Source organism: Rhopalosiphum padi, chromosome 2 (assembly GCF_020882245.1).
Source record: "Rhopalosiphum padi isolate XX-2018 chromosome 2, ASM2088224v1, whole genome shotgun sequence".
NCBI classification, from domain to species: domain Eukaryota; kingdom Metazoa; phylum Arthropoda; class Insecta; order Hemiptera; family Aphididae; genus Rhopalosiphum; species Rhopalosiphum padi.
In genome coordinates, this window is record NC_083598.1 from 9,714,709 (window position 1) to 9,742,245 (window position 27,537).

Below are 27,537 nucleotides of genomic sequence, written 5' to 3' on the forward strand. Positions count from 1 at the left end.
TTAGTACTTAAAGTACATTGTACATACTTATAGTATGTATAATACACGAGCAATTAACGAATAACTATATAACATAAATCCAAATTTCCCGAGCGCTTTTGATTGGAGAATTAATGATTTGTGTGGTGTGTATACGGTTCAAATATTTTTAAAGTGAAAATAAATGGAGCAAGTAAAATAATAATGAAAAAATAAATGACAAAACCTGATACCTACTAAGATAAAATTACTATACTTACAAGTAACTTATAATCAACAATATAAATGGATGTGATTTCATTGATTAATTTGCCATTGTTATGCCCAATGCGCAACAGAAAACATAAGATGTTAAAGACTTTAAACTGCCTACCTATTAGTTTGTAAGACCCATTCATAATTCTACGAAATTATGTTTAATATATTTGCGCACTAAATGTAATAAATGTCTCTAATGTATTTATGTATTTGTGGTATGCCTTCCGTTAAAGATATATTAAGTAGTATTGTATGTTAGACGTTTGCGGTTTGTTCACACAATTTCCAATGATCGTTTTGTAGATTAAAATTAGTGTTATTGCATTTTACTACACTACCATTGTAAAATAAAAAATTAAGAATTCCGCAAACAACATACGTTTTGTTTAAAGTATTTCAGTCCAAGTTATATAACAGTAATATAATATAACAGTAATATAATATAACAGTAATTGATTAAATTATAGGTATAGAGGAAAAGACGACAGCATTTTAAAAGAAAATTATGTATAGACAATAGAGAGGTGAAAAGCCGCTAGCAATTTTCCATTTTCCATTATATTTAGTGGTCGTGACAATTAATTAATTAAAATTAATATTTATTACTTCTATTTCGTCACAAACTGATCTCAAGACTGTACGTTTTCAAGTGCCGTGGCCACGTGGGGTTAATTAATATACAGCGTGATGGTTAACAACGAATGTAAACGAATTGGTTTTTTTCAATCGCATAATATAACATTGTTTCTATACGGACCACAATTGTTAACAACAACTGCCGATGTGTTGTTATATTATATCGATTCTCGGTTTGGGGGTAGTTATTTTAGTAAACCGGGTAAAAGATAACTATACATATACTTCTATTATAATACATATTTTAAGCATCACGGGTTTTGGATCGGTCGCAACGTAGGAAAAAAATAATCAAATTTACGTCGTATACTATAATATATAATCTATATTAAAATATTAAGCCCCATTTTACGTCATGTTTAATAAAGTTCGTTACGTGTTGATGTATAATAATTATTTACATAATATGACTTCACGGCGGAGGCGCACACGGCACACTGCAGCGGACCTCAAATATTTCTGACGGTTTTGTAATTTTTACGATCTCGCTTAGTGTTTTGTAACGTAGTCGGGGGAACCTTGGCAACAAATGTTATAGCTTATAATAACTATATAGTATATATAAACTTTATTTAGAAAAATGGTAAATCATGACTTACAGATATGGACGTGAATCGCTATAAAACGCTTTTCCCGAGTTCCCGACCATACGAACGAGCGGCATCATAATTAATTATTGGACACGTAGGTCTATTGTGGCATATACCTACCCTCCACGGCGGTGAACAATTTATAATACATTTTTTTTTTTTTTGTATTTTAATTTAATAACTAAAAAGTAATAATACGTAACGATGCGTAACAAAATTGACAACAGATCGCGGTACACAACCGAGCACGACGAATTACCTAGCGATCGGCTTTTGAGCGCTTCACAATGATATTATTTATAATTTATCATTATATAAAAAATAAAATAACAGTATAACATCATTTAAGCTTTAAATTCAAAACGTTTGCTACGGTGTGGCGGGCAACCCTTCTACTGTAAGTTACATCAGACGCTCAATCATCGTTCTTGACTGCAGTAGTTCCTGTAGGCTCTTTCACATCGAATTCCACAGACAAAAAAAAATAGATTTAATAGGATAAAGATTTCAGATAATAGTATCGTTCGAATATACTTACCCGTTCCATACTGATATAATATACTTTATATTTATAATATATCATGATAATATTTATCATATTTTATTTAAACACGTGTAGTTTATTAATTTTTAACAATAGGCTTATTATAATTTATAATATTATACGCCTTAGATTTTCGTGAAATTATGATTTCAGAAAAAAATAAGTGGACAAACGTGTGTTGAAAAATATGATCAAACAGGTTACACACCTTAATAAATATTATTAGAATATATAATACCAAATTATCATCAGCTGTTATTATAATAATAATATAATATATAGGACCTGCACAAAATCTAAAAGAACCTACAATTGCGTACACCGTTTTTAATTTCGATCAGTTTTAAACGTAGGTAGTAGGTACGCGTAACAAAGGAAAGACATGCAGTTGACTTTCGATATCATGAATAAAAAAATTCCCGTTCTAAGCTAAGACAACACCACATTAAATCATTGAATGTTTCGAAAATTTCAAAAACTCAAATATTTTTTCTCCTTGAACTTCGAGTTACCAAAAGTTGTTCGTACTACAAATTACAATATATATTAAGTTGTAAGCAGATAATAAAACGCACTAGACGCAGTACCTTTATCGTTATGACACTATACTCACCGCGTATAGCATTATTATTGTATACGAGTATACGACGTACTACAACAGCTACTATATAATATTATATTTTATTATACGACAACAAATAACACAAAAACAGTTTTGTCGCCGGTTATTGTTATAAAACTATGTTATTTTTATATCCTTAAGTGGAAGAATAATATTTTCGATCTGTGCGGACGGAGGATTTAGAGGTCGACGAGTTTAATAAAATGGGGTTAAGTGGTTGTTTGGGGAACAGCTGCAGGTGCATACTCCAGATTACGAGAACGTCGAGTAGGTTAATATAGTATTATAATATTATAATAATATTATTATGACTGCCTATCAACCAACACAGTTTTGCGTATATTTTGTGCGTGTATGTGTGTGTGTGTACCTAATCACAAAATATAGGCGACAACTGTGTGTCAATATTATGTGTGGCGTATATTGTATACAAGTAGTAGGCGCGCAAAAAAAAAAGATTAATAACGAAATAACGAAGCTAATCGATATCGGTTCAGTAATATAATATTATAATTATAAGCGGTACGTTATACCATACACATGCATAATATATATTATTATAATTGAATAATAATTGCGTCTGTTAGATAAACTTTTGGATGAATTTATAATATTTTGTTACCAACTGGCCGCTGAACGAGGGACCTATGAACCGAAATGATTACATTGCGGTCGTATAGAATATTAATCGATATACAAAGGGAATTTCGTAATGTCTAGTATTAAGTACATTATCATTATTAATTAATATGGTTATTACTTATTGCTGTTATCATCATCGTTAGGCATAATCGACGGACGAACGAGTGTGGTATACGAACAAATCGGCCATAATGACCATAAAATTCAATACTGAGATTAGATAGAACACAATAATACACGTTGAGTTGTTAACATGACACGAATTGAAAACAAACACAACATTATTTGCTGTTAAAAAAATATAGAATAAAATAATATTGTATTTTATAATTTTTTTTTTTAAAATTACGTCGTTAGTCGTATTTTAAAACTGAATTGTAATATATTACATATATTATGCAAATGTAGTTAAAATTTGTCATAATCAATACGTTATTATATTTTTAATTTTTAACAATGCTGTTTTAATTAATTAATAATTACATAAATTCATTATATATAATGATGTTTATGCTGTTATTTAAACGTTTCTTATGTTATATCTATTTTAAATAATGTTATACTTGTTTTGAATAATTTATAAAAATTGGAATACTTCATTATATTAGTACATTAATTTTTATGAAACATAAGAATAATTTATTATTATTAAAAATAAATAAATACAAGCATATTAGTGATTGGAGGTACTTATAGATAATAATAAAAAATAAATAATATAATATTTTATTCGGTAAAAATACATAACATATTCATAGAATATAATATCTACTCGTACCTACTCTACAGGGGGACGTTGATTAATTTAGAGATCAGAGAAAAAGCGTATTCTATTATAAAAAAATAATATACCTAAACTTGGATATATTATTATATAATTTATATCCAACGCTTATGTTCTATATATACATTTAAAAATAAACATACAATTTAAGACAATATTATATAAAAATTTGTTAGTTATAGCTCTGCATTACTAGATTGTTCATTTTGTTAAATAAGTGTGATATACTCCAATTACGGTATATGCATGTGTCTGTAATTTGTATTGTATATTCTGTTAATCTTTCCAATGTTTGTTAATTAAACTGATATAATATAATTGGTGCGTACAATTTTTCATTCGTATAAACCACATGGCGTATAAATCATAATATACTATTATATTATAGTTTGTATTATAATTTAAACTTATACATATCGCGATTTTTTTTTATTAAAATAATTATTCTGTACGTACAAATGGGAAAAAAAACATGTCATTTTGTTTTTATACATATGTGAAATATAAAATGCTATGTTTAGGCTTATCTCAATAATGATTGTGGTGTTGCGTAGGTATATATATAAGTATATACTATATATACTATTAATCTACAGCGAAGCTTAATCTCTATAAACAAAATAATAATACGTAAAAATCTACGCAGCGAGAAAACATAATGAACTCGTATAATTTGCATTGTCCACGTGCGCACACTAAAATATACTATTATAATAATATACGCTAATATCTAATGTGATATTATTATAATGATATGCGTATGTGCAGTAATAATATTTACATTGTCATATACATAGTATAGGCGCAACTAGGTAGCGGTTTTGCTCAACACTTTCAAATGACTTGTCTAATTATATGCTAGTACAGTAATACTATAATATGTATATGTATTAATTTCTAAATGCGACGAACACAAAATTGACAACAAACTATAATACTATATGTATAGCGTGTCACAAGAACGATTTTCAAACTTATCATTATCACTGTTAAATATTGAAAACGATTTAACAGATCAATTAAAAACCGAAGATATGATATAAATAAATTTGCAGTTTAAGTCAAGAAAAATATTTTAATAATTATTAATTATTTATTAATTATTATTTTATATTTTATTAAAGTATTTAATTATTTATTTATTTATTTATTTTATATTTTATTGATTATTAAAAAAATTATGAAAAGGGAATAAAATTATTTGTATCATAAGCTTTGTATAATTTTAGCACTCCCGAAATATAAGGTATAATTATTAATTGCGCACTTGTGCCCTTGATACATAGTAATTTAATAATATATTGTATAAATTATTATTACACCGTATTGGAGTTTCACTAGTCACTACTCCACAATAATTCCTGTCGAAATGCCTTTTGCGGGTCTGTACTTAGTGTTCATTGTTAAAAATATTATTGCGTCGCGTTTTATGTCATTATGGCTAATATATACACACACATAAATACAAATAGTATATACATAATATGTTAAATACTTCGTATACCAATAGAGAGAGGTTGAACAGCGGCAGGCCAGTTGGTAAAAAAATTGCTTTGTTGGTGCAAGTTTTGTGTGTATATTATAACGATAAACACGCGTACTGCAGTGCCGGGCTGCACATGCACATTTTTATTTCATTTTTGTTATATTATATTATGTTTATATAAACATTATAACCGCATTAAAAATGCAATAAACTGCATAGTTTATACTTATTGTTACATATTTGGACGTTAGAGAGACAGGAACAATAAGAGACAAAATGGTATTGTGTTGCCTTTAGTTACTTTTAAATTAATTCTTATTTATTATAGGTATACATTATGTCTAATATGAAAGTTTGTATCTATGCCAAATGTGTTCAATTATATTATAAGAATATTTTGTATACACAATATACTAAATTTTAAAATGAAAACAAAATTGTTTTGGTTACTAGTGTGGTATGAAATAATATGTAAACACTTTAGTATTTTTTATTTATTAAGAGTTATAAATATTTTAAAAACTAGGAAATGTTATTATTTTTAATCAATTTTGAATAATTAAATTTAAAAAAGTCTCCTCAGTTAAACAGGAGTCTGGTGATACAATTAAAGAACCACTTCGAGACGCAGTGTAAATATATATTATATAATAATTGTGCAACGATCGCAAGAGTAAGCACATGGTTTTCGTCGACTTGGCAAAAAATCAAAATACTGTGTACGGATTTTTTTTTTTTAAATTTCGTTTCTAAATTCGAACCTTGTCGAACAATAATAATAACACACACATATAAAACATATAAAATACGTCGCGCAATGACCTCTGTTTCGGTAATAGTGGCTCGCGACCGAGCTGCAGTGGGTGGGTAACACGGTGTACCGTACTGGTAACAACTGCGCAGATACAAACAAGCCGCCATCGATAAACCGAACAAAAACATCAACACGGGAAGTTTCGCGTGTTGTGGTGACGTCACGCGTTCGGCTGTTTTTCGCGGGTCTTATGCATGCGACGATTGCGACGCTTATACAGAGCGTAATATAGAACGCACAGCCGTTTGACCTTTATACGCATATACTTATATACGGTTCACATTATGTATGAGAACATCCCCTCCTCAAAATAAAATAATTATAAATAAAAGTTGTTCATAATATAATATATATGCGGAAAAATATTGACCCCCCAGGTTAAGCTAACCCCCCGAAAAAAAAATTCTAGGCACGCCCCTGACGGTTCACGCCAGGGATAAGAGGATCAAACTGTACATAGAAGAAAATAAACACACATTTTAATATTGCAAAATCAATAACAGAAAAACTGCAGAAAAACGGAATCGTATTATACATCGCACATGTATAATATTTCATAACTTATAATATTTAAGTATAAATACATAACATAATACCCAACAGTCCTGGTTTGAATAAATATGTCTCTCGATTTTGTTTCATAATAATGACACTTAGCATAGCGTAAACATCCACTGGCATTATGTAGGGTGTTTCACCAAGCATGCTCATCCCTATTTTTTCATTTAACAATATATTTATTCGAACTGATATTTTCTAATTTTTCAGTTATTACATTTTTTATATTAAAGATTAAAGTCCTTAAAAATGGTTTTACAAAAATATAAAATGAATTTCATGTCAAATCTAGTATTTACTATACAAATTTTAAAACCACAGAAACCTTCTTAAGTATATCACAAATAATCTCAAGAATTTGTAAATACGGTCTTTAAGGGTATTTAAAAATTCTAAAAATCCGAATTTAAATAAATTCATTACTAAAGAAAAAAATTGGGAGTAAGCATGCTTGATGATTCACTCTGTGTATAACTACAGCGTTGTACATTTTGTACGACGTAAGAAATGTGAAATAATTTCCCAAACAAATTCCATGTGCATTTTCGACGACTATTTTTTGTTTGAACACTAAATATTTTATTGAGTCTAAACAACACATATATAGTCAACATTTATCAAGTAATATAATAAAAAACAGTATACAGATACTAATTTATTTTTAAGATAATATTCTTGACAGCCTTCATAGAAACTTTCCAAGTATCTATAGGTGCATCGTGCATGTAAGTGATAAAGTTTAAAATGTTAATTAAAACGTCAAATAATTTTACTATACAAACAAAAAGTGAAATACGCGTATTTAATGAATTTTAGATAAATGTTTTAAAGGTTTATAATAAATAAAAATAGGTTAACTGAAACCACATATTTTTTAAACACATGGCTAGCTGATATTATATAGTACTGATTTTGTTTACCGCACAGTGTGAATATAATGCCTCCTCCAGTATAAAATCCTCGCGGGGTTTGACCTATTTCTTGAGTTTATTTTTAAAAGACAGCAAGAGCCGTTGTATCAAAATGCCAGTAGTCCTTGACACGTAACTTAATATATTTGTTTATTATACTCTTCGAATAAAATCTTATAGCGACATAACAATTAGATCGAAAGTTATTTGTGATTAAAATAATTATGCAATATAATAATAATTTAGTAATAAAATCCGAGTAAAAGTCTTAGGTTATTAAAAAGAAAATGATATGAGATAGGAGTATAGAAGTTAGTACATGCCTACATCATCCCAAAGATACACAAACAATAGTTATCTTTTGACTACATAATATGAAATGAGGGACATGTACAATAAACAATGTAACTACGTGCAAATATCACGACGGATCGAATCGTATTAATAGAGAAACTCGAAATGTGTTCAACAGCATAATAATATATTGTTGCAAGATGTGAAAAAGAGACTTTCAAGATTTTTGTTACTTTTAAATTTGGGTCTAAAATGGAAATAATTTAGGTAATTAATCATTCATTAACATTTATTAGTTATATATTATATACATATTTTAATATGTCTACTCTGAATTTGGTAGCTAGTTAATTATTATAACTAAAAACGGAAACCAGATACACAATATCATATACATATAATATAAATACATTTTTTATATTATCTGTTATACTTATACTGAATCAACTTAAAACCTTATCATTTATTTCTTTTAATTTTTTTATCTTAAATTATAACTGCTAAGTCTATTTATTATTATTTTTTTTAGTTTACTGATAAAGATAAAGATAAAGATTTTTTGAATTTCAAATAGTTTATACACGGTTATAATTTCACATAGTAAAAAATAAAATAAAATGTAATAATGTGCAAGATATTTTATTTAAACCTTTTTTTTTATCAATTATATAATATTATAAACTTAACTTTCTAACAATGTATGCAAGTAAATACTATAATATCTTCTAATAAATTCGTTTATCCAATGTATTTTAAGTATTTAAATTGATATGCACGTAGTTATTATAGTTATGTTTTAGTGATTTGAAGTCATATTGATGTTTAATTTATTATTACCTACACGTAAACACCATCATGTTCGTTTAACAATGCGTATATCTAGGTAGGTATATTGCTATCAAATTTCTGTTTAAAATCAAAATTATAGAGTTATATCATCAGAGTAATGACTAATGGTAATATCATGTCATATAAATATATAATTTTATAATATTATTCTATACTATCTACATCATCAGGATTATAATAATCTACTAGTATTTTATAGGCAAACGCGAATTACTTCAGTACCGAATCCACAAGCTAGAAGACTTATACGAGTATAATATGCCGTAAATATCGAGATGGTCAAAAGTCAAAATCAAAGAATATTTTACAATGATATGAAATGGATACATTTTTAACCCATATTTTTTGTAATAAAAAATACATAAAATGAAATAAATATAGATGAGCAAGTTGAGCAGTGGTAAGTTTTTTAGACGATAATCGAGTTTTGTAAACGGGAATCCATCCTATTGACAAGAAAAAGTGTCGTGTTCGCGCGTGATAAAATTTTATAATGAGGAAATTGTTGATGCTATAAAAAGCGAAAAAAATCCGGTGTCAAAATAAAGTAACTTATATTATTTATGGTCGAACAAAAACCCACAGCTATATCTTTCGGATATAGGTCAAACGAAATTGGTATAATAGTATATTTATTTGCAAATAAGTTATAGTTGAGCTGCTTGTAATATATGATAATCATTTAAACAATTGGTATGTCATACATAATGTTTTATGAAATTTTAATATATAATATATCTTTCGAATAAGTAATAATAGATAGATTTAAATTAATTGTTTTCTATTTTTTTTTTACTATAATCATTGTTATTAAACACTTTTTAAGTACACACTAAGGTATGAATAAACATGTTAAATAGGTTTTTCAATCGACTAAAATACTGAACTCGAAAACACTCAGTTGACGATTATCTGTAGAAGGATCTCGAGTGTAATACACTGGTGCGCGTTCTTTTTTTTTAGTAGGTACGCAAAAACGGCTCTTAAAAAATGTAATGTACGCTATACATATATTGTTAGACTTTTTGTCTATATTATTATTATAAATAGTATATAGGTATATCACAGGTCGTTTTTTGAGTATACCAACAGTGATGAGAAATCAATTTTTATGAAAAACGAAAAAAAAATGATCGCATTACAATATAATGAAACAAAATGCCATCGCCTTCATTTAAGCTGTGAATTGATATATATATGATACAATTATATACCTAATACTATAATTTCTGTGCGAAACACGATCGAAGGGGTGGAGAACGACTTAAGATATTACACCACGACAAGGACCAGCGCTCTGTTTCCACGGTAACTCTGGTTTTGACCTATTACGCCACCACCACCACCACCACCACCACCACCACCACCCTCACTACCGACCCATAATCCGGTACTCCTACAACAGCTGTTGTTGTTATTGTTGTTGTTTTACGTATATACATATAATAACTACATACAGACTACATGTGGTAGAGTACAGAAGACGTTTTCCTTTGTTTCGTTGTGTGATATACGCGCACAATTTCATAACAGTGTCGTCAGGGTATTAGCTAATGTTCAGTGGGGGGTTGTGATTGACAAAATATAACGATTTTAACACGAAAACACTGCAGACTTATTACAATTCAATTAACGAAATACACGTTACAACTTGAAATATGTTAAAAAATATCATCTCTGATATATATATAGGATTTCCAAATAAGAGAATCCTAAAATAATATATTGTACAATATATTAGAATATAGGATTATACTAAACATTGTGAACTTATATCTTTATCTATCTATTATTATTTATAGGTACGCCATAATGTTCGTCTACTTTTTCCTCTTCAATAACCTTTTATACCTAATTAATATTTTTGAAATTTTATTTTTGATAAATAATAAACTAAGGTACAATCTTAATAGAATTTGTTGGTGATTTTATTTCGATGCTTAATACGCAGAGCAGCAAGATTTAAAAGTTAATTTTTTTATATTTAATTAAACTTGTGAAGATTAAAATCAAGTATGGATAATTTTCAATATTGTATGCTAAATTCACTTTTTCACGTATAGTGCGGTAGTGTTTAGTGTGCTGGAATAAAGATCAATGATGGAGTAGATTATAGCTCATATATATTATGATATTTAATAATATATGAATATTGTATATGTATATATAATATATAGGTAATATTAAATATGCGGTTACAGAATGTTATGCAACTGCCCACGCGATACGCGCGAATAAAACGTTTTCAGCTCTACAATTCTATATAATTATGGAACGTTTAAAAAACACGCGCTGTGCTCCCGCGATATTATAACATTATATTATAACCACAGCATAGATTTAACCTTTTCTATTTTATAACGCACACGTGAGTCCACAAAACGATAAGATGAGATAAAACGACACCGACAGGCAGCTGCGGAGTGCATACAGTGATGGAGTAAAGACGACCGAGTATATGTATAAGTATACAATAGCATAAGAGAACGAGGATTTTTTGCAATACATATAATATAAGATTTAGCGTTGGTGCATATTATATAGAATAGGTGACCTGAGGTGACGAGATGAAGAGAGACAGATGGAAGTGAAAGCATTTCCCTCTATTAACGGTCGCACGCGTACACACCTATGTATATTATATATGATGTCCATAATCGAATGTATATGTAATATGTACGTATACATATATTACACTACCGCGCGTATATCAACTTGCTTCCGGTCCGTTGGCCGAGTGGCTGTATCGCGAGCTTTAAATAATAACAAATAACAGTAATAACAATAATAATAACAATATATGCACACGCGAATATTAATGTAATAAATATTATTTTTATTGTTATTATTATTATCTGGGTGAGAAATGCAAATTTATAATCGAAAAACTATCGCCCTACCGTTTGTTTTGCATGGCGTAACCGGTTGAAAAACTTTTTTGTAGGGGGGAATACAAGAGTTCCATGATTTGTGTGTACCTATATATATATATATATATATATGTTTAGTTTTCGTGGCTTTCTAAATAAATGCCAACGGCTCGAGATTATTTTAATGAATTATTACGCTCGGATTTAAATACCATCCAGACTATATATTATATTATTATACACGCACATAAGTGCAAAACACTAAAAGTATCATGTATGTATTCTTTTGCGTAAATAATACGTTGCGCGTGTGTATAATGTGTGTAAAATACGTATTACCGCAGAACAGTTACAGCAATCGAGTTAATCGACTTCGTAAAATGTATACATAAACCGCACACTTCAGACGTGCCTAAAATTTTTTTTAAAAGCTATAAAATACGCATTTTAAAGAAATGTCCTTAATGGATTTTTAAATTTCTATTATGACTATCCAACTTTCATTTCATCGGTATAGATAGAAAATACACTTAAAATCAATATAATGCCTCTATAACTATATATAGAGGATATATATATATATTAGGTACATTATTATACAGTATGCAGTTTATTGATTTTAAAGAGCCTGTATAATTCGTATATATAAGCAATATATACTTACACTCGTGACTATATAAATGCATGATCTATTGAAATTATCGAGTGTTTAAAATGAACGAATGTAAATATTGTTTTGATGACCAAACAACATTAAAAATCATAAGTACTTAAACTGGCACTCTTAATATTACATAATAAACGTAGATGACGTACGGATAGATAATATTTATGGTTTGGTCTTGAAAATGAAACCTTGATTTTATTTACAACTAACAAATAAAAATATACAATGTTACGAGTAATTATTACTGACGTTATATTATGTTATTGCTGTCGTTGTATATACCGTTGCATCATATATATATACGATTCCTCCTCACAGTTCACGTTTTAAACATACATCTCCTTTTTCGATATAATCCGCTCGTCCCGGCCATTTTCCCTTATTAATCGCCACTTATTACTAGTACTATACCTTGGATATAAGTTCATCGTGATTTGCCAAGTGTGCTCTGCAATGAATGCAAGAGTATGTCCTGTGGCAGTCCGGCAGATACGCCTGAAACGTCTTGACCATGGTGCTCTAGTCAGCGGTACTCGGTTACGGGTTGAAACATGAAGTTCAAATGCATCCAGTGTAACTAAAATATAACAAAACAAAATCACATAAATTATAAATTTCCTGAGCGTAAATATTCTTGCTTTAATGAGCTGTTTTGCGCAGTTCGAAAATAAAAAAATAACATGTTTATGTATAGGTACGTATAATGTAAACAAGCGATGCAATATTATATTTGCGTCATGTCATGTGTGTGTGTTCTTTTTAAAATTATTATTTTGTATACTCAGTAGACAAATTTTGGACTCGCATACGAGTCTAGTATCGATTTTAATAATGTATACATTATACACATTTAAATTTAGTGCGCTACCCAAGGACAAACCAACTCCTACCCTAGTAAATACACTCGATAAATTTTTTCAGGACTTTGCCAAAATGCGTCACAAATAACGTTGCATAAGAAGTAGATAAATAAGTCGATTTTACGTCAGATTGAAACACGTAAAATTAAAATACGTTTAGGTAAATAACTCAAAACTTTTTTGGTCATCTTATATACATTTTTAAATGAGCAATAAATCGATTAAAATAGATGACCAGAAAATTTAAGTCATATGTCTATATATTTTTTTCGTATGCACTTTATATGGACGTACAGTTATTGTAAATTATTTATAATATATGATATGATACGACGTACTTAAGTTGGCACAGTGAAATCTTGTTATACAGTTATAGTCTATTATAGCGACTAGCGGACAATTATACACCATGAGAAATGCGTGTTACATTATTTGCACAAAACGCATGTGCATAATAATTAATAAATAATAATATAATTTTATTCTTTGGCTATACAGTTTTATGATACACGCTTTTTGTTCGTATTCATATAATTGGAATTATATGCAGTATTTACAAACATTTTCCATTATTTTTTTCGTTGAATACAAATTAATACTTAATGTTTACTACGGCGCATTAAATCGACATGGGCACTTGTCTTGCACGTGAGATGGACAATCTCGATAGCATTCCCCGACTCGTAGATATTTAACATTCAAATTATAGTACACTACTCACGATAAAATAAAAACAAAAAGAACATTGTAGATATTTAAAGCGATTATCTTATGTAAGTATTATAGTCTATAGAAGTCTAAAAACAAAAATAAACGTGATTAAATTATGTTTTCTATAAACCATACTGATAAAATTGTTATTCGATACAAACATTTTATTTTTAATACTGATGATAATGCCTTAACGGCTTAACAGGTCACTACTCACTTATAAAATTTGAATAAAATATTTGAGGAAATAAAAATTTAATCAGTATATTATCTGAAGTTTATTAATTATAATTGTTTTTCATAATTGTATGTAATAAAATTAATATTTATAATTATACTTACAAGTAAATATAACTAAACAAAGGTTACATATTATATATTATGATTTATAAAATCAATAAATGTAGAAATGTAGTAACCAGTAGAAACAGAGTTGAAAATACCAATTTGTTTAATTTTAGTTGAATTTCAAATTAGGTATACAGTGTAATAATAATTTACCTCTTGGAAATATTTTGATGAACTAATTTCATAAAATAATCCTAGAAAAATTAATTGATCCAATTAATCAGTTTATTATTTACAATAATATGCATTAATATTTGAACAAAAAATGTTACCTAGATTTGTTTACTCTTATAACTAAAGACATGATGCAACGAATAAATTGAATAAAATAATAAAACTAGGTCAGAATTATAATATTATAAAAATTAAATTTAAACAAGTTTTTTTCTTTTACGAGTTTCAGCTGTTTTTTTTACATAATATATGAAAGAAGACTTACGTTACATTATTATTTGATATTTTCATTTTGAATTCAGTTTCCGTACCACATTTTACCCAGTTTATATACTCTTTATAGTTTTTTCATAGTTCCTTGTAATTTACAACGCATGCACTGGCATATTATATCAAAATCCTCTCCATTAATATAAACTGAAAACAATTTTTTCACCCAAAGAACAAAAACACAAGGTAAAATCTGAAACGGGACAAGCATTTTCAATAGAAATATAATTCTATGAAACAATGGGATGAACTTACAAATTATAATTTGTACACGAAATAAAGAGTTTTAAGAAATATAAAATGCATACTGCACAGGCGCACATAAATCTTATATATTGTTGGTTCATTTAGTTCGAACTCTTATAGTACTCAATACTCATACATTGTTATTAAATTTAAAACTTTCAGTGGTTACTGGCTATAATAATTATAAAACTGTAGCCTGTAGGCACCGGGCTTAAATATTTTAGTTTTATCATGAGCAAAACGTTTGTTACCGATTTTATTTCTTTTTATACGTATTTTAAGCTCTTATATTATCTTTTACTGATTCTTCGAAACATATAATATTCCCATACCATTATACATATGAACTACTTATGCTGACATCCTCGTTCTAGACCAGTCATTCTGGGATCATTTCTTTCAAAGTCTCCCATGGGACTATCTACTTTATGGGGTAATATAGCTATCCGCTTATAAGGTTTTAAACTAACCATGCTAAGGGGGATTGGAATTTGGAAGTAGTGATCTGCAGTCACCATACATCACACACGAAACATACAGGCATTTGTATAGTATATAGACGTACGCAGACCTTTTTTTCGGAGTATGACGTTGTCTGAATACGTTATTTTAAGTGTTCAAGTTTAAAATGTTAGCAAAAAATATAAACATAGATATTACGAGTGCGTATATTATAATTTATAAGCTAGCTTTTTATTTTACTTTGTAAAAATTGAAACCTTAATATACATTTTAATATTATTTTCATTAAATAATTACGAATAAACGTTTAATAGGTATTACATATAGTTAATACCTATGACCGTATTAAATCCATAGACTTTATACTATAGTATAGTAGTATTTATCATTTATATTTCCGGATGAAATTAGACCCTAGTTCAGCTGCAGTATGCTTCTTCATACTTTCCCCTTAATCAATTATTTATAGTCCTATTGTATTTATAACGTACCTACCTTCTGATCGATCGGATTATGCTATTAGGATTTTTAAATAAACAATACTATATTAAATTAGGTGTGTACATATTACAGGAAACTTTGATGTCGCTATACTTATCATCAATTTAGACGTAGAGGTATCCGCTAACTAATAAAACCATATATTATACATAAAGGTGTGAACTTGTGAAGCTCCCTTTGAGTGACGAGTTGTCACAAACTGTTTAAACGAATACAAGATAATACATTAATAAACGTGCGCCTATGACTCCAGTCGTGGGAACCACGATAACATCGCAAGTGCGTCATTGTTCTTCGATAATAATAATATTATTTAGTTATATTATTGAGTACAAAATAATATGATATAAGACTGTAAAGTATAAAAGACAGTAACGTTACGCGTCGATTTCCGAGTCATAATATTGTATTATACACACACAATGTATGTGATATGCATGTATACACGTATACCTGCATTTTATTATACTATACATACACTATACCCACTGTAACGGGTGCATATAATGTGTCATTATTATTACACCGGCTTCTGAAGCAAAACAATACTCGATCTAACGCGCGCGATACTTACAATGAGGAAAAATTGTGTACGATCTTGATTGAATACAATTTTTGTTTTTGAAATCGAATCGACGGGACAAAACATAATAATATATATTATAATAAAATACATCGATGTTTAATAACACTGCACTTCGTCCAAGAAGGATAACAATAATGATATATAAAAACAAAAAAATGTAAAACACGATGCCCATCATCACAATACCCACATAGCCACATAGGTATTATTTTAATAACATTATAATATGTTGTATTGTATGATTTCTCGTTGAAAAACACAGCCGGGCCACCTGGTTCTGTGCCTGCAGAGTCCGAGACGTTTCTTTGTTTCAGAGGCGTAATATGCAACAATATGAAATAATAATACCATACTTGTGCAGGTCGACTGCAGTGTCTTTTCGGCATTGTACTCGACGTCGCCGTCGCGGTCGCACACTCATGTCGATCCAGAGAATACGATGATCGTGCTTCTATTAATTGAATAGGCACATTTTTTGTTTATTTCCGGAGACAAAATTTAATTATATGATATATATTATGGTTTCGTTTACAATAATTTACAAAGTATATGGTCATAAACCCATAACGTATTGTACCTGTAAAATTCAAGGAAAACAATTGTTTTGATACCTACGCCTAAGTATTAAGGATCTAATGTTATAGCTTATAGATTTGATTTTCCGAGGAACGCTGCAGATCCGTGATGTCGATATTATGTTTGTCGTCCAAGGCCACGTTTTTTCGACCGTTGCGGGTCAACGCGTAATTGTGATCTGTAATGCGATTCTCGGTTGTACTATTTCATAACAGATGACGATTCGTATGGCGATATTACTTCGCGTGCCAGTCGTCGATCCTTAGGGATTAAGCACGAAAACTGGCAAGGTGTGCTTGTATACTGCTCTCTAAGATTATCTGCACGCGTGAATGTCTGACGCATCTATTCCGTTTACTATTCTCTGAAGTTCTTTTTTTAGTCGTCTTTGTATAATCTCTATATTTATTTCTGGAGTATTATTATTCCAAAACCGCTGCCAAAATGTCTCAACTTCCACGTCTAAATGTTATATCGTGTCACGTGTTGACGTTTTGACGTATGGGAATTATATAATATCGACCTAACGATCTAGCCGGCTGCATAATGTTTCATATCTGCTTCAATTCGTTAATCGTTAAAATATATTATTTTGCCGAAATTGTGTTTTTATAACCCGCAGGTCGCACCACGCCCATTACGAGATACTATTATCGACTGACTTATTTATTTTATATTATTTAAGAATTGTTGTCCACTTGTCCAGATACTTAATTCCCACGGCGGTCAATGGCACACGCGGCCGCGAAAATACAAGTGGTAGATCCATGCGCGACGACTGCTGCAGGCAGGCAGTTGCCAGTATAATAATTATTGTTATATTTTCTGACAAAATAAATTATATGATTATGGTCTGATACCATTCGTTAATGACTATTAACATATATTGACATTGTCGTTTATTGTAAATATTACCACAAAACAAATATATTATAAGCAAAATCTCTGAAAACATAATAATATCTAGTGATGGGAGACTGTCGATTGAGAGAATGACTGATAGATGTGTCAGCCAAAAGGAAAAGTTGAGAACGAATTTTTAGACGCATCATCGAGAGTAAAAACGTAGCCTACCTATAGAAGGGTCATAAACAGATTGGCTTATTTGGAGACAGTCCAACAGTTATAATATCACCACACATCAATGATAAACTAAAGGGAAAGAGAAAGATTACCTCACGATATTTTTCAATATTTATAATAAAATAATAGAATAATATTACTTACATATATAATAATTTATAGTTACAATTGTTTTTAATACATTAAGTATACGTGTTTAGTTTATATTTTAACTTAATAAATTTATCTTAAATATTATCCTTAAATTTATTATCTTCTCATAATGATTAAAATATATATTAGAAAAACCAATTAATATTTAATAGTAACTGTGTATTATAATGATATATTATCTTGTTAGTATGTACTATGTAGCCGTACCAACGGGATTACGAAGTACACCAATATGTATTATCACAATGTGAGATAATTTTAAAATTACAATGATTCGTAGATAATGTTTTATTACATGTTAATCGATGTGTCGCCTACACACGCGGACGAACAATATTTCATATTATTCTCGAAATTCGTTTGCGGAATAGATAACAATAATATTAATATAAGATACGATATTATACACATATAGGTACCGGCCTACCGCCTCCGTTCGATTTAGTTTCCCGTTACAATTTAACTATTATACTTGTACGCCTGCCTCTACCAGCTATTGTTCTACGCGATGTAATCTAAACGCACACACATAATAATATATATACAGTATTAGTCGTGAAATTTTTTGTATTATAATGCGTCCAAATATAAAGTCGTGTGTGCATTGTTCTGCAGCACTCGCCTTTTAGTGGTAGTCTTATGATGGCATTCGTATTATGTACTATATTATATATAAATATAACCAAAACAAAACAAAAAAAATAAGGACGCTCACTTTAAGAGCTTCGTTATTCGGTCACCTAAAATGTAAAACGTAGGCTGCAAAACGAACCGTATAATAGCAAACTCTATGCTTACTTATTGTATACGATATTATTCACCCAAAGAGTATACCTAATACAATATAATAAGTTGATATCATGTTTCAGACATTGTAGATATACATTTATCTTATACCTACACGGTAGAATTTCAAATCAAATCGATCTAAATAAACGACCTATGTGTAAAGATTGACTTTTTAATTTATTTTTCAAAATCCGTAGACCGTAGTTTATTTTGTTCTCAAAGCTCTATAAATTTCATTAATAATTAATAAGGTTCTACGCTCCGACCATAAACATGTAACAAATTTGATTTTAAATAATTCAATTTCCTTTACGAAAAGTTCAAGCAAAATTTGAGGAATATCTTTAACGAAGTCTTATTATAACTTAATCTACATCTATAAAGGTTATACTCGAATTCTAGTAAAATCTTTTAAAACTAAGTTCAACAGTTTTAATTAAATAGTCAACTGCCAACATCGCATAAACGTGTAACAGACCTAGATATACATTTTAAAATAACAACTTAAAATATAATATTATTTCATTTTTCCTATAGATTTAGTGAATATTAGAAAAAAGACGTGAACAATTAAAACAAAACTGATTAGAGTAAGTATCTATTTATTATATTATATAACTACTTAAAGTTAAATAAAAACCATTGTTGAGATGTGCTTTTAGATGTATAGATAATAATAGATTGCGAAATAGATATTTTTTTCGATATAATATTACAGGATGCAGGCTGAAAAAGATCGTGGAAAAAAATACTGATACGACACGAACAATTTATGTATTGTAAAAAAACTTGTCAGCTTTGTAATAATTATAACTATAATGGCATTATAGTAATAATACCATAATTACTAGTTATATCAAAACTCAATCGAATGTAAAAGTCACGTTTATACATTCAAAAATCCTAATAATAAGATTGTATAATACTCATATATCAGAAGTACAAATATCATATATTTATGTTTTATAAGTTGATGCCGAGAGAAAAAAGACCCACATGGCCACGTAAGTCCATCTGCCCCTGTTAATAGTAAATACCAACATTGGATCATATAGGTATCGTGTGTGATGTGTGAACATGTTGCGGTGGGTGTTTAAAAAACGATGTCGATGCCCGGCCAGCCACACTTTATTTTACAACTACGGGTCGTCGTTGTTTTGCGCTAAAGTCACGGACGAATAACACCAGGCAGCTGAAAATAGTATGTTATCGCAAAAATAAATATATATACAAATGAATATTTTATAGTGAGACGAACGACTTGTCATTCATGTACCTATATATTCAAGTCAGGGGGTTGACGGCTAGTCGACTTTCCTTTTACAAACAATATACAATAAAGCTATATCCTCATTTACATATATGTAAATATAAACATATATATATATATATATATACTAGGTAGTTAAATGTTAATCGTACACCAGGTGCAGCACTGCAGCAGATGCCCGTTTGTAATAGTACCTACTTAATACATAAGCGCTTAATATTTTGAGTTTTGACACGAACTTGCAGGATATACTATTTATAGACAAACAACAGACTTTATTATGTAGTCTTCAGACAAAACAGTTCTTGCCACCTGCATTCCATCGGTCTGCGAATTGATGCAGACGGCGTGTAGCGTTTTGCATACAATTATCGTAATGGTGGGTACATAAATTATGCAATGTGCGATTTCTTTGTTATATAGATATCAAGTTATTACTAACACAGAGGTGATCAACGAGTACGGGCATCGATTACTGTTTTCACACGATTAGTGGGTTTTCTGTATATTATCTTGCGTCAGTAAGTAAAGCGGAATAAGTAGAAATCCACACGTTTTGAAATAATTATACACTATTTACTTAACACTTACAAACGTTGGACCTCGTGAGAAAAATAACTCGACTTTCCTAACTCGCGATTATTTTTAATCAACCGTGCATGATTACAAGGAAATTAACCGTCAACACATCTGAAGTTATGTGTACGCACGTGTATAAGTGTATTATATGTTATTTTACAGTTAATGTTAACAATTGAATAATAGTTTTTATAACTATTTAAAACGTACATTGGTTAATATTGATATTATCTAACATTTTGAAGATATGTATGGAAGTTGATATTAATTATTTATATAAATAATAAACATATATATTATTTATATATGGGTATAGACTATAGATGATATTATATAATATGTGTATATTGTCGCTACCTCTCATCACTCCTAAATCGTTAGCTACAAGAATTATATGTTTGAAAATCCTTCATGCGTCATCTCAAAAGAAAATAGTTTTGTGACTTGGTATCTACATAATACAATTGTACGGATTAAAGTGTTACTAATGAGCGATTCCTTTAAAACTAACAAAAAAAATGCTTATAGATAAGCGTATAAATCATAGATGACATTATTAAAAAATGACAATTAAAAAAAAATATAATAATACTTATATTATAGGTACATTGTGAGCATTTTCAGTGTTATTGTTTCCTGACTACAGCCGAGACGGAAAAACTACGAAAGTGACGAATATAAACATACAAACGGACCGCGTACATCATTTGGATCATTTGACAAAGGAAACCATTACGACAACAATAACGAACAAATGTGTCTCTTTGTCGTCGTCGACATAGCCGACACCGTACGCGACGCTTTTAATCCCCTCCGAACCAGTGGTTCCTGTCATAAAATTTCGTTTTCAAATTATTATTATACCCATAAAAATAATGATTTTAGTAAAGCATGTGGAGCGCGCGATTATGATGCAATACATTGTAACTCAACAGTCGAGGAAGGAGGATACGATGATTTACCACCTCTTCCTTTGACAATCATCCCGCAGCTGTACGATTCGATGTGGTGATTTCAGAAACGGTTTCAAACAAATACAAAATCGATAGACCAACAGCAGCCTCGTCACCGTTTTGGATTAATGTTTTATTTCCGAGGAATACACGCAAAACTGCATCGGCCATGTACAATATTATACATTTATAATTTATATATATTGTATATAATATACAAAGATATATTCTGCGACTTTTCGATAAACGAAATATACGTAAACAAATAAATTTATTGTCGACGTCAATATTAAACAAAAGAAAATATAATATCATACACTCACATACTATATCATATACTATTTTTCGTTACACACATCGATACCAAATAATAAAACGTTAAAATAAATCTCAGTTTCATAAAGAAATATTTTTCGTTTCTATGACAACCGGTGCCTCTATATATATTATATAATAATATTATGTATAGTCGCGTGGTCAAAAGCCAAACTTTCGTATGTATGATAGATATTTTTTTCGAAATATATACAGCGGAAATAATTTAATATAATGTATAAAACTAAAAACACACACACATATTATATTATATAGTAATATTTATATTTATAAATATATTATAAATTGAGGCGGCGGCGTGCACTAGTGCACCGAAAACTGTCATGTGCCAAAAGGTCATATCTGATAAAAATTATCATTATATAATATATATATTGCATGTACTGATATTTATTCTATACATATGAAATAGTATTACGTATAATATAGTACTATATAATACACAGAGTTAAACCAATATTATTATTTATTACATTGCTTGGCATTGTTTATTCGGGTAAATTTATAAGTATATCCAATTAGATTCGTCAGAACTCAAGTATAATACATTTACTATGCATTCCTATAATATTACATATTATTTATCGGAAAATTTTAAATTGTGGCACTCTATGGGCAAAAGCAGGTAGCTAAAACAACAATAGTCGCGTTAAAACGTTTCGTAATACTCGTAGGTATATCTGAGTCCGGCCTTTTTCGATGCTATTAAAATGCCTTAATTATAGTATAATACTATAATAGTATAATAGATACCTACGCGCTACGCCGATGGCTATTTTCAATATTCTCAGCAAAAACTACAGAAAATGTCAAGGTGTACCTATAACGGCGATTGTTTATATTGAGTATTTTGTATTTGAGTACAACTAGCCGCTATAGTAAGGGGTAAAAATTGTTCTTAATTTCCCGAATCTGTTAAATTTGTGTTATTTGTCATAACTAAGAATTTTTAAAGTAATAAAAACTGATTTCATGACGTATTAATAGCGTTATTTTTTCAATCATATTTATTACACTGAAATATTACAATTGCAGTAGATTATAATATTATATTGTTTGAATATTTTTATTTAATCTTATTAGTTTAATAGTTTAAATACACGCATCATAGTATCATACAACTGTGATTAAAAATAAATAATATTTGGCAAATATTGTTTTTAAATAAATATATTTATTTATGTCAGCAGATAATGTTCTTGTTATAACTTTGACAATAGTACAATTTATGTTTACAAATTTAAAAAAATAAAGTTAGTGTGTAATTATTATTTACTATTATAATTTATTAAATATTAATATCTCATTATATATACTATATATGCGTCTATATAAACAGCAATTAAACATACTATTATACAACATTAGTCGATACTACTTAGTTCTTGCTGGATTAGAACAACACTATTAAATACTATTCATATTATGAAATATGAACGAGTAATTTGAACGATAAAACAATTTGAAGTAATCGTTTAAATAATAAGTTATAAGTAGGTATATTTATTATAAACTGAGTTAATTGTTCGCTGATAAATGTATTTTATGACTTTTAAGTTATAACAATACAGTACTATAAATTATAAGGTTTTTTTTTTTTTAACTACGTGAATTGTAGATTATGGGAACATAAAAACTAGTATGTAAACAAAACACTAGTTAGTAATTCGTGATAAATTATATTTAAATTCAACAAATTTCAATAAACCACGGAAAGATATTACTTAGGAAGTTTCGAGACATTCATTGAAACTGTGTTGTAAATAATCGTTGTGCTCGAAAATCCGGACAAAAACACAAAATAATAATATTTTGTATTGCAATGATTGTTACCCGAACACACGATATTGTTGATGATAGTGAATAGTGATGCATCCAACATAATAATATATGTATATATAATATATAATATGTTATTATAATAACGCCTGTGATTTGAAATTAATTTAATGAGCTATGTAAGCATTAATATTGAATTAGTATAGACTATAAAATAAAACAAAGTAATAAGTACTATATTTTAATTATTATTTTTTATTTATATAAGAGTAACCTTCGGTTGTACGTAATAATAATAAACCTATTGTATACAACTACGTTATAATATATTTCATACGTGTTTTCAAGTGAATTAACTCGTGAGTAGGTTTATATGTATGTAGGAGTGCAAACAAAACCTAAAACAGACAGGAAAACTTCTAAAAAAAATTCTCACTTAAATTATACAACAACAGCATTCAATTATAACGGATAAAAATATTGCGATCCGCATACACAAAATGTATAGCAGGTACTCTGTAGTCTGTTTACTATAATAATAAGCAGTAACTTTTTATGAGTAATTTTTTATTAGTGTGGGGGGGAATTAATATATAATTTTTAGGCTTAAGACGGTCAAAATATTATGTAGATTTGATTTTTGGCGAGAAAAACAAAGAAAAATTCTAGTCGCAAACGGTTCGAAGAAAATAACCTCACGTGACCTCCCCACCGCCGTGACGTGTCCGGCGGTGGCGTCGACCGCTCAAAGCGGTATTGCGCGCCATCGCCGCTCGTTTTATATTTTTCCGCTGGACTGTGGCGGCGGACGGCGACTGTCAATGCCCTCTCCAGGTACGTTTGTAACTTGGGCGACGGTAGGGGAAATCGCGTTATATTAATATAATATAATACATAAATACAGACGCCGCTACCAACAGATTTTCTCGGTTAAACAACGACCGCGACGACAACTACGACGACGACGACGACGATGATATATTTTCGTAATAATATTATATATATTATTATGTGCATCGCAGACGGAAACGTAACGACCATTCGTCAGCTTTCGTATTAAGACTTAAAAATGCATTGGTTTTACTATTGCGCGACCAAACCAAATACGATAGATATACCTATTAATATAATAATATGTGAACATAATACTATGATATTAAACAACGAAACGAGACGGCTGCGGCCTGTGAATAATATTAATTTTAATATAATATTATTGGACAATATTTAGTGCAACGATGACGTCCTTTCCGTTTGAAAGCGCCTCTGCTACAGCCGATTATTATTACCCGGAATTCGCAATATAGTTATTATTGTGAATTTTTGATATTATATAGTTTGTTTATAATAATAATACTATAATATGTTCGAACGCCGAACACGGTTCCCAGTAAAACTCTGAACACCATCGTATATATATTTTTTTTTGTTTACTGGCGCTTAGTATAACATATTTTATTGTGATCTGGTCAACACTTAAAAATGTTGCAAGACCAACACCCCCATTAACCTTTATCTTAAACGCAATACATTACTGAGGGACTTTGCCACCCTACATCCTTTTTATAAAAAAAATAGATTATATTTAAACTTAATACATTTTTGTCTTATATTGATAAGACGATGCGTACAAACGCAATTTATACAATTTTAATAACTATAACGGTTTATTATTAAAACATGTCATTATTTCACAACATTCTAATTTATCAGAATAACATTTTAAATGTTTAAAGTTATAATACGCTAAGACTTTTGTTTGAGTAGGTGATTTACTTGCAAAATTGTTAATTATTTTTTTGGTGTCGACAATTTCAAATGGTATGAACATGAGTTTTCCGAGATAAATTTTTTTCAAAACATAATATTGAATCTTATCAGCTATGTGCTTTAAAAATTATCTTTAAGTTGATGAACTCAATATACAAAAAGGGTTACTCCATATAACAAATAAATTTGGAAACACGCATACTATTTTAATAACAATTATTTAAACAAAATAATAAAATTATAACATTTATAACCCATAGTGAAATTAGTAATTACTCTTTTAAAATGCACAACTAGTATAATGCTCTAATTTACCACAAACAACCCCTTGATTTTTTGATCTAAATAGTCTATACTAAACCTAAACCCTTGTTCAGTGTCACTATAGGCGTACCACAGTACCACCGTATTACACCGTACATACTTTTCTCCAACCAACTACTATACACAACAACATATATAACATACCTACAAATAATATAAATACCCCATCACACGATATATGGGCATATGACATTCGTTTAGCAACGTTATAACCTGCCGGGCATTTTTATGTTTAGTGTACGGTCTATTGGAAAAAAAAAAGCTAGCAAATTCAATTAAAATTTATATGATAATGAAAAAAAAATAATTAATAATACTACTAAACAAAACGGATATTATTTCAAATTATAAAACGTAAACTTTTTTCATTTTCCGAAAAATGTATTATGAAATTGTTAGAATTTTTTTATCGGACGATAATAACATTCCGCTAAATAATATTTTCATTATAGCTCCGTCCATTAAGAATTTTAATATTAATCGCAAGCATTAAATTATTTGTTTATTAGTCCCATTTACAGGATTTACATTTTATAGGTGATTGATATAATGATAGAGTTTAACGAATATAGTCGATATCTGCTGAGGAATGATTTTTATGGGTAGTCCCACAAAAAATTTCTCTGGATATAATTGGAATTAATATATTTTTATCTCAGTTTATCTTATACAATTATAGTAGATCAGCGGTCCCAGTAAGTCACACTCTAAACGAATTACTGATATTATATTCTTTTTTATAATTCGCTTTCAAGAGTAGGTATACCTAAACATATAATATACGATTATTAAAAAAATTTATATTGTTATATTTTGTAAATAAAAATGTATTTTTATTTATTACTAATAACAGTAATAACTAATAAATAATAGTAAAACATAATAATGTTTTGCTTGGATAAATATCATTACTATTATATGAATACATGTAAATATCTAACAGAAACAGTTTTATGATTTAATCGAACGTTTATGCTGTGAATAATATATGCCTTATGATATTGTCTACACACGTTTCCAAACAAAGACTATGTATTAACAACAAGAAAAAAACGTTAAAAAAAATAATATGTTTGAGTAAAGGTAGTTTTTTTTCTTTCTATACCGTGAAAATGAAAACGTTAAAAAATCTTTTAATGTATTATATGTATATGTGTACACTTCTGTAGCTGAATAGAATTCTTACATATTATTTTGATGGGACTTTTGTGCGAATAACGATCCCGTCACTGAACCACTTTAACTACTTTTTTCTTTTTAATT

At 29.0% G+C, this 27,537-nt stretch overlaps 1 protein-coding gene across 1 annotated transcript in view; it reads right to left on the minus strand.

The window, feature by feature from the left end:
* The window catches only part of LOC132920307 (protein yippee-like 1), a 39,658-nt gene that overhangs the window by 6,305 nt on the left and 5,816 nt on the right, over positions 1-27,537 (minus strand). Inside the window, exon 2 of the mRNA XM_060982582.1 lies at positions 12,916-13,081. Within this exon, the coding sequence (XP_060838565.1) occupies positions 12,916-13,017 (102 nt within the window). The 5' untranslated portion in view covers positions 13,018-13,081. The remainder of the gene's footprint in view (positions 1-12,915; positions 13,082-27,537) is intronic.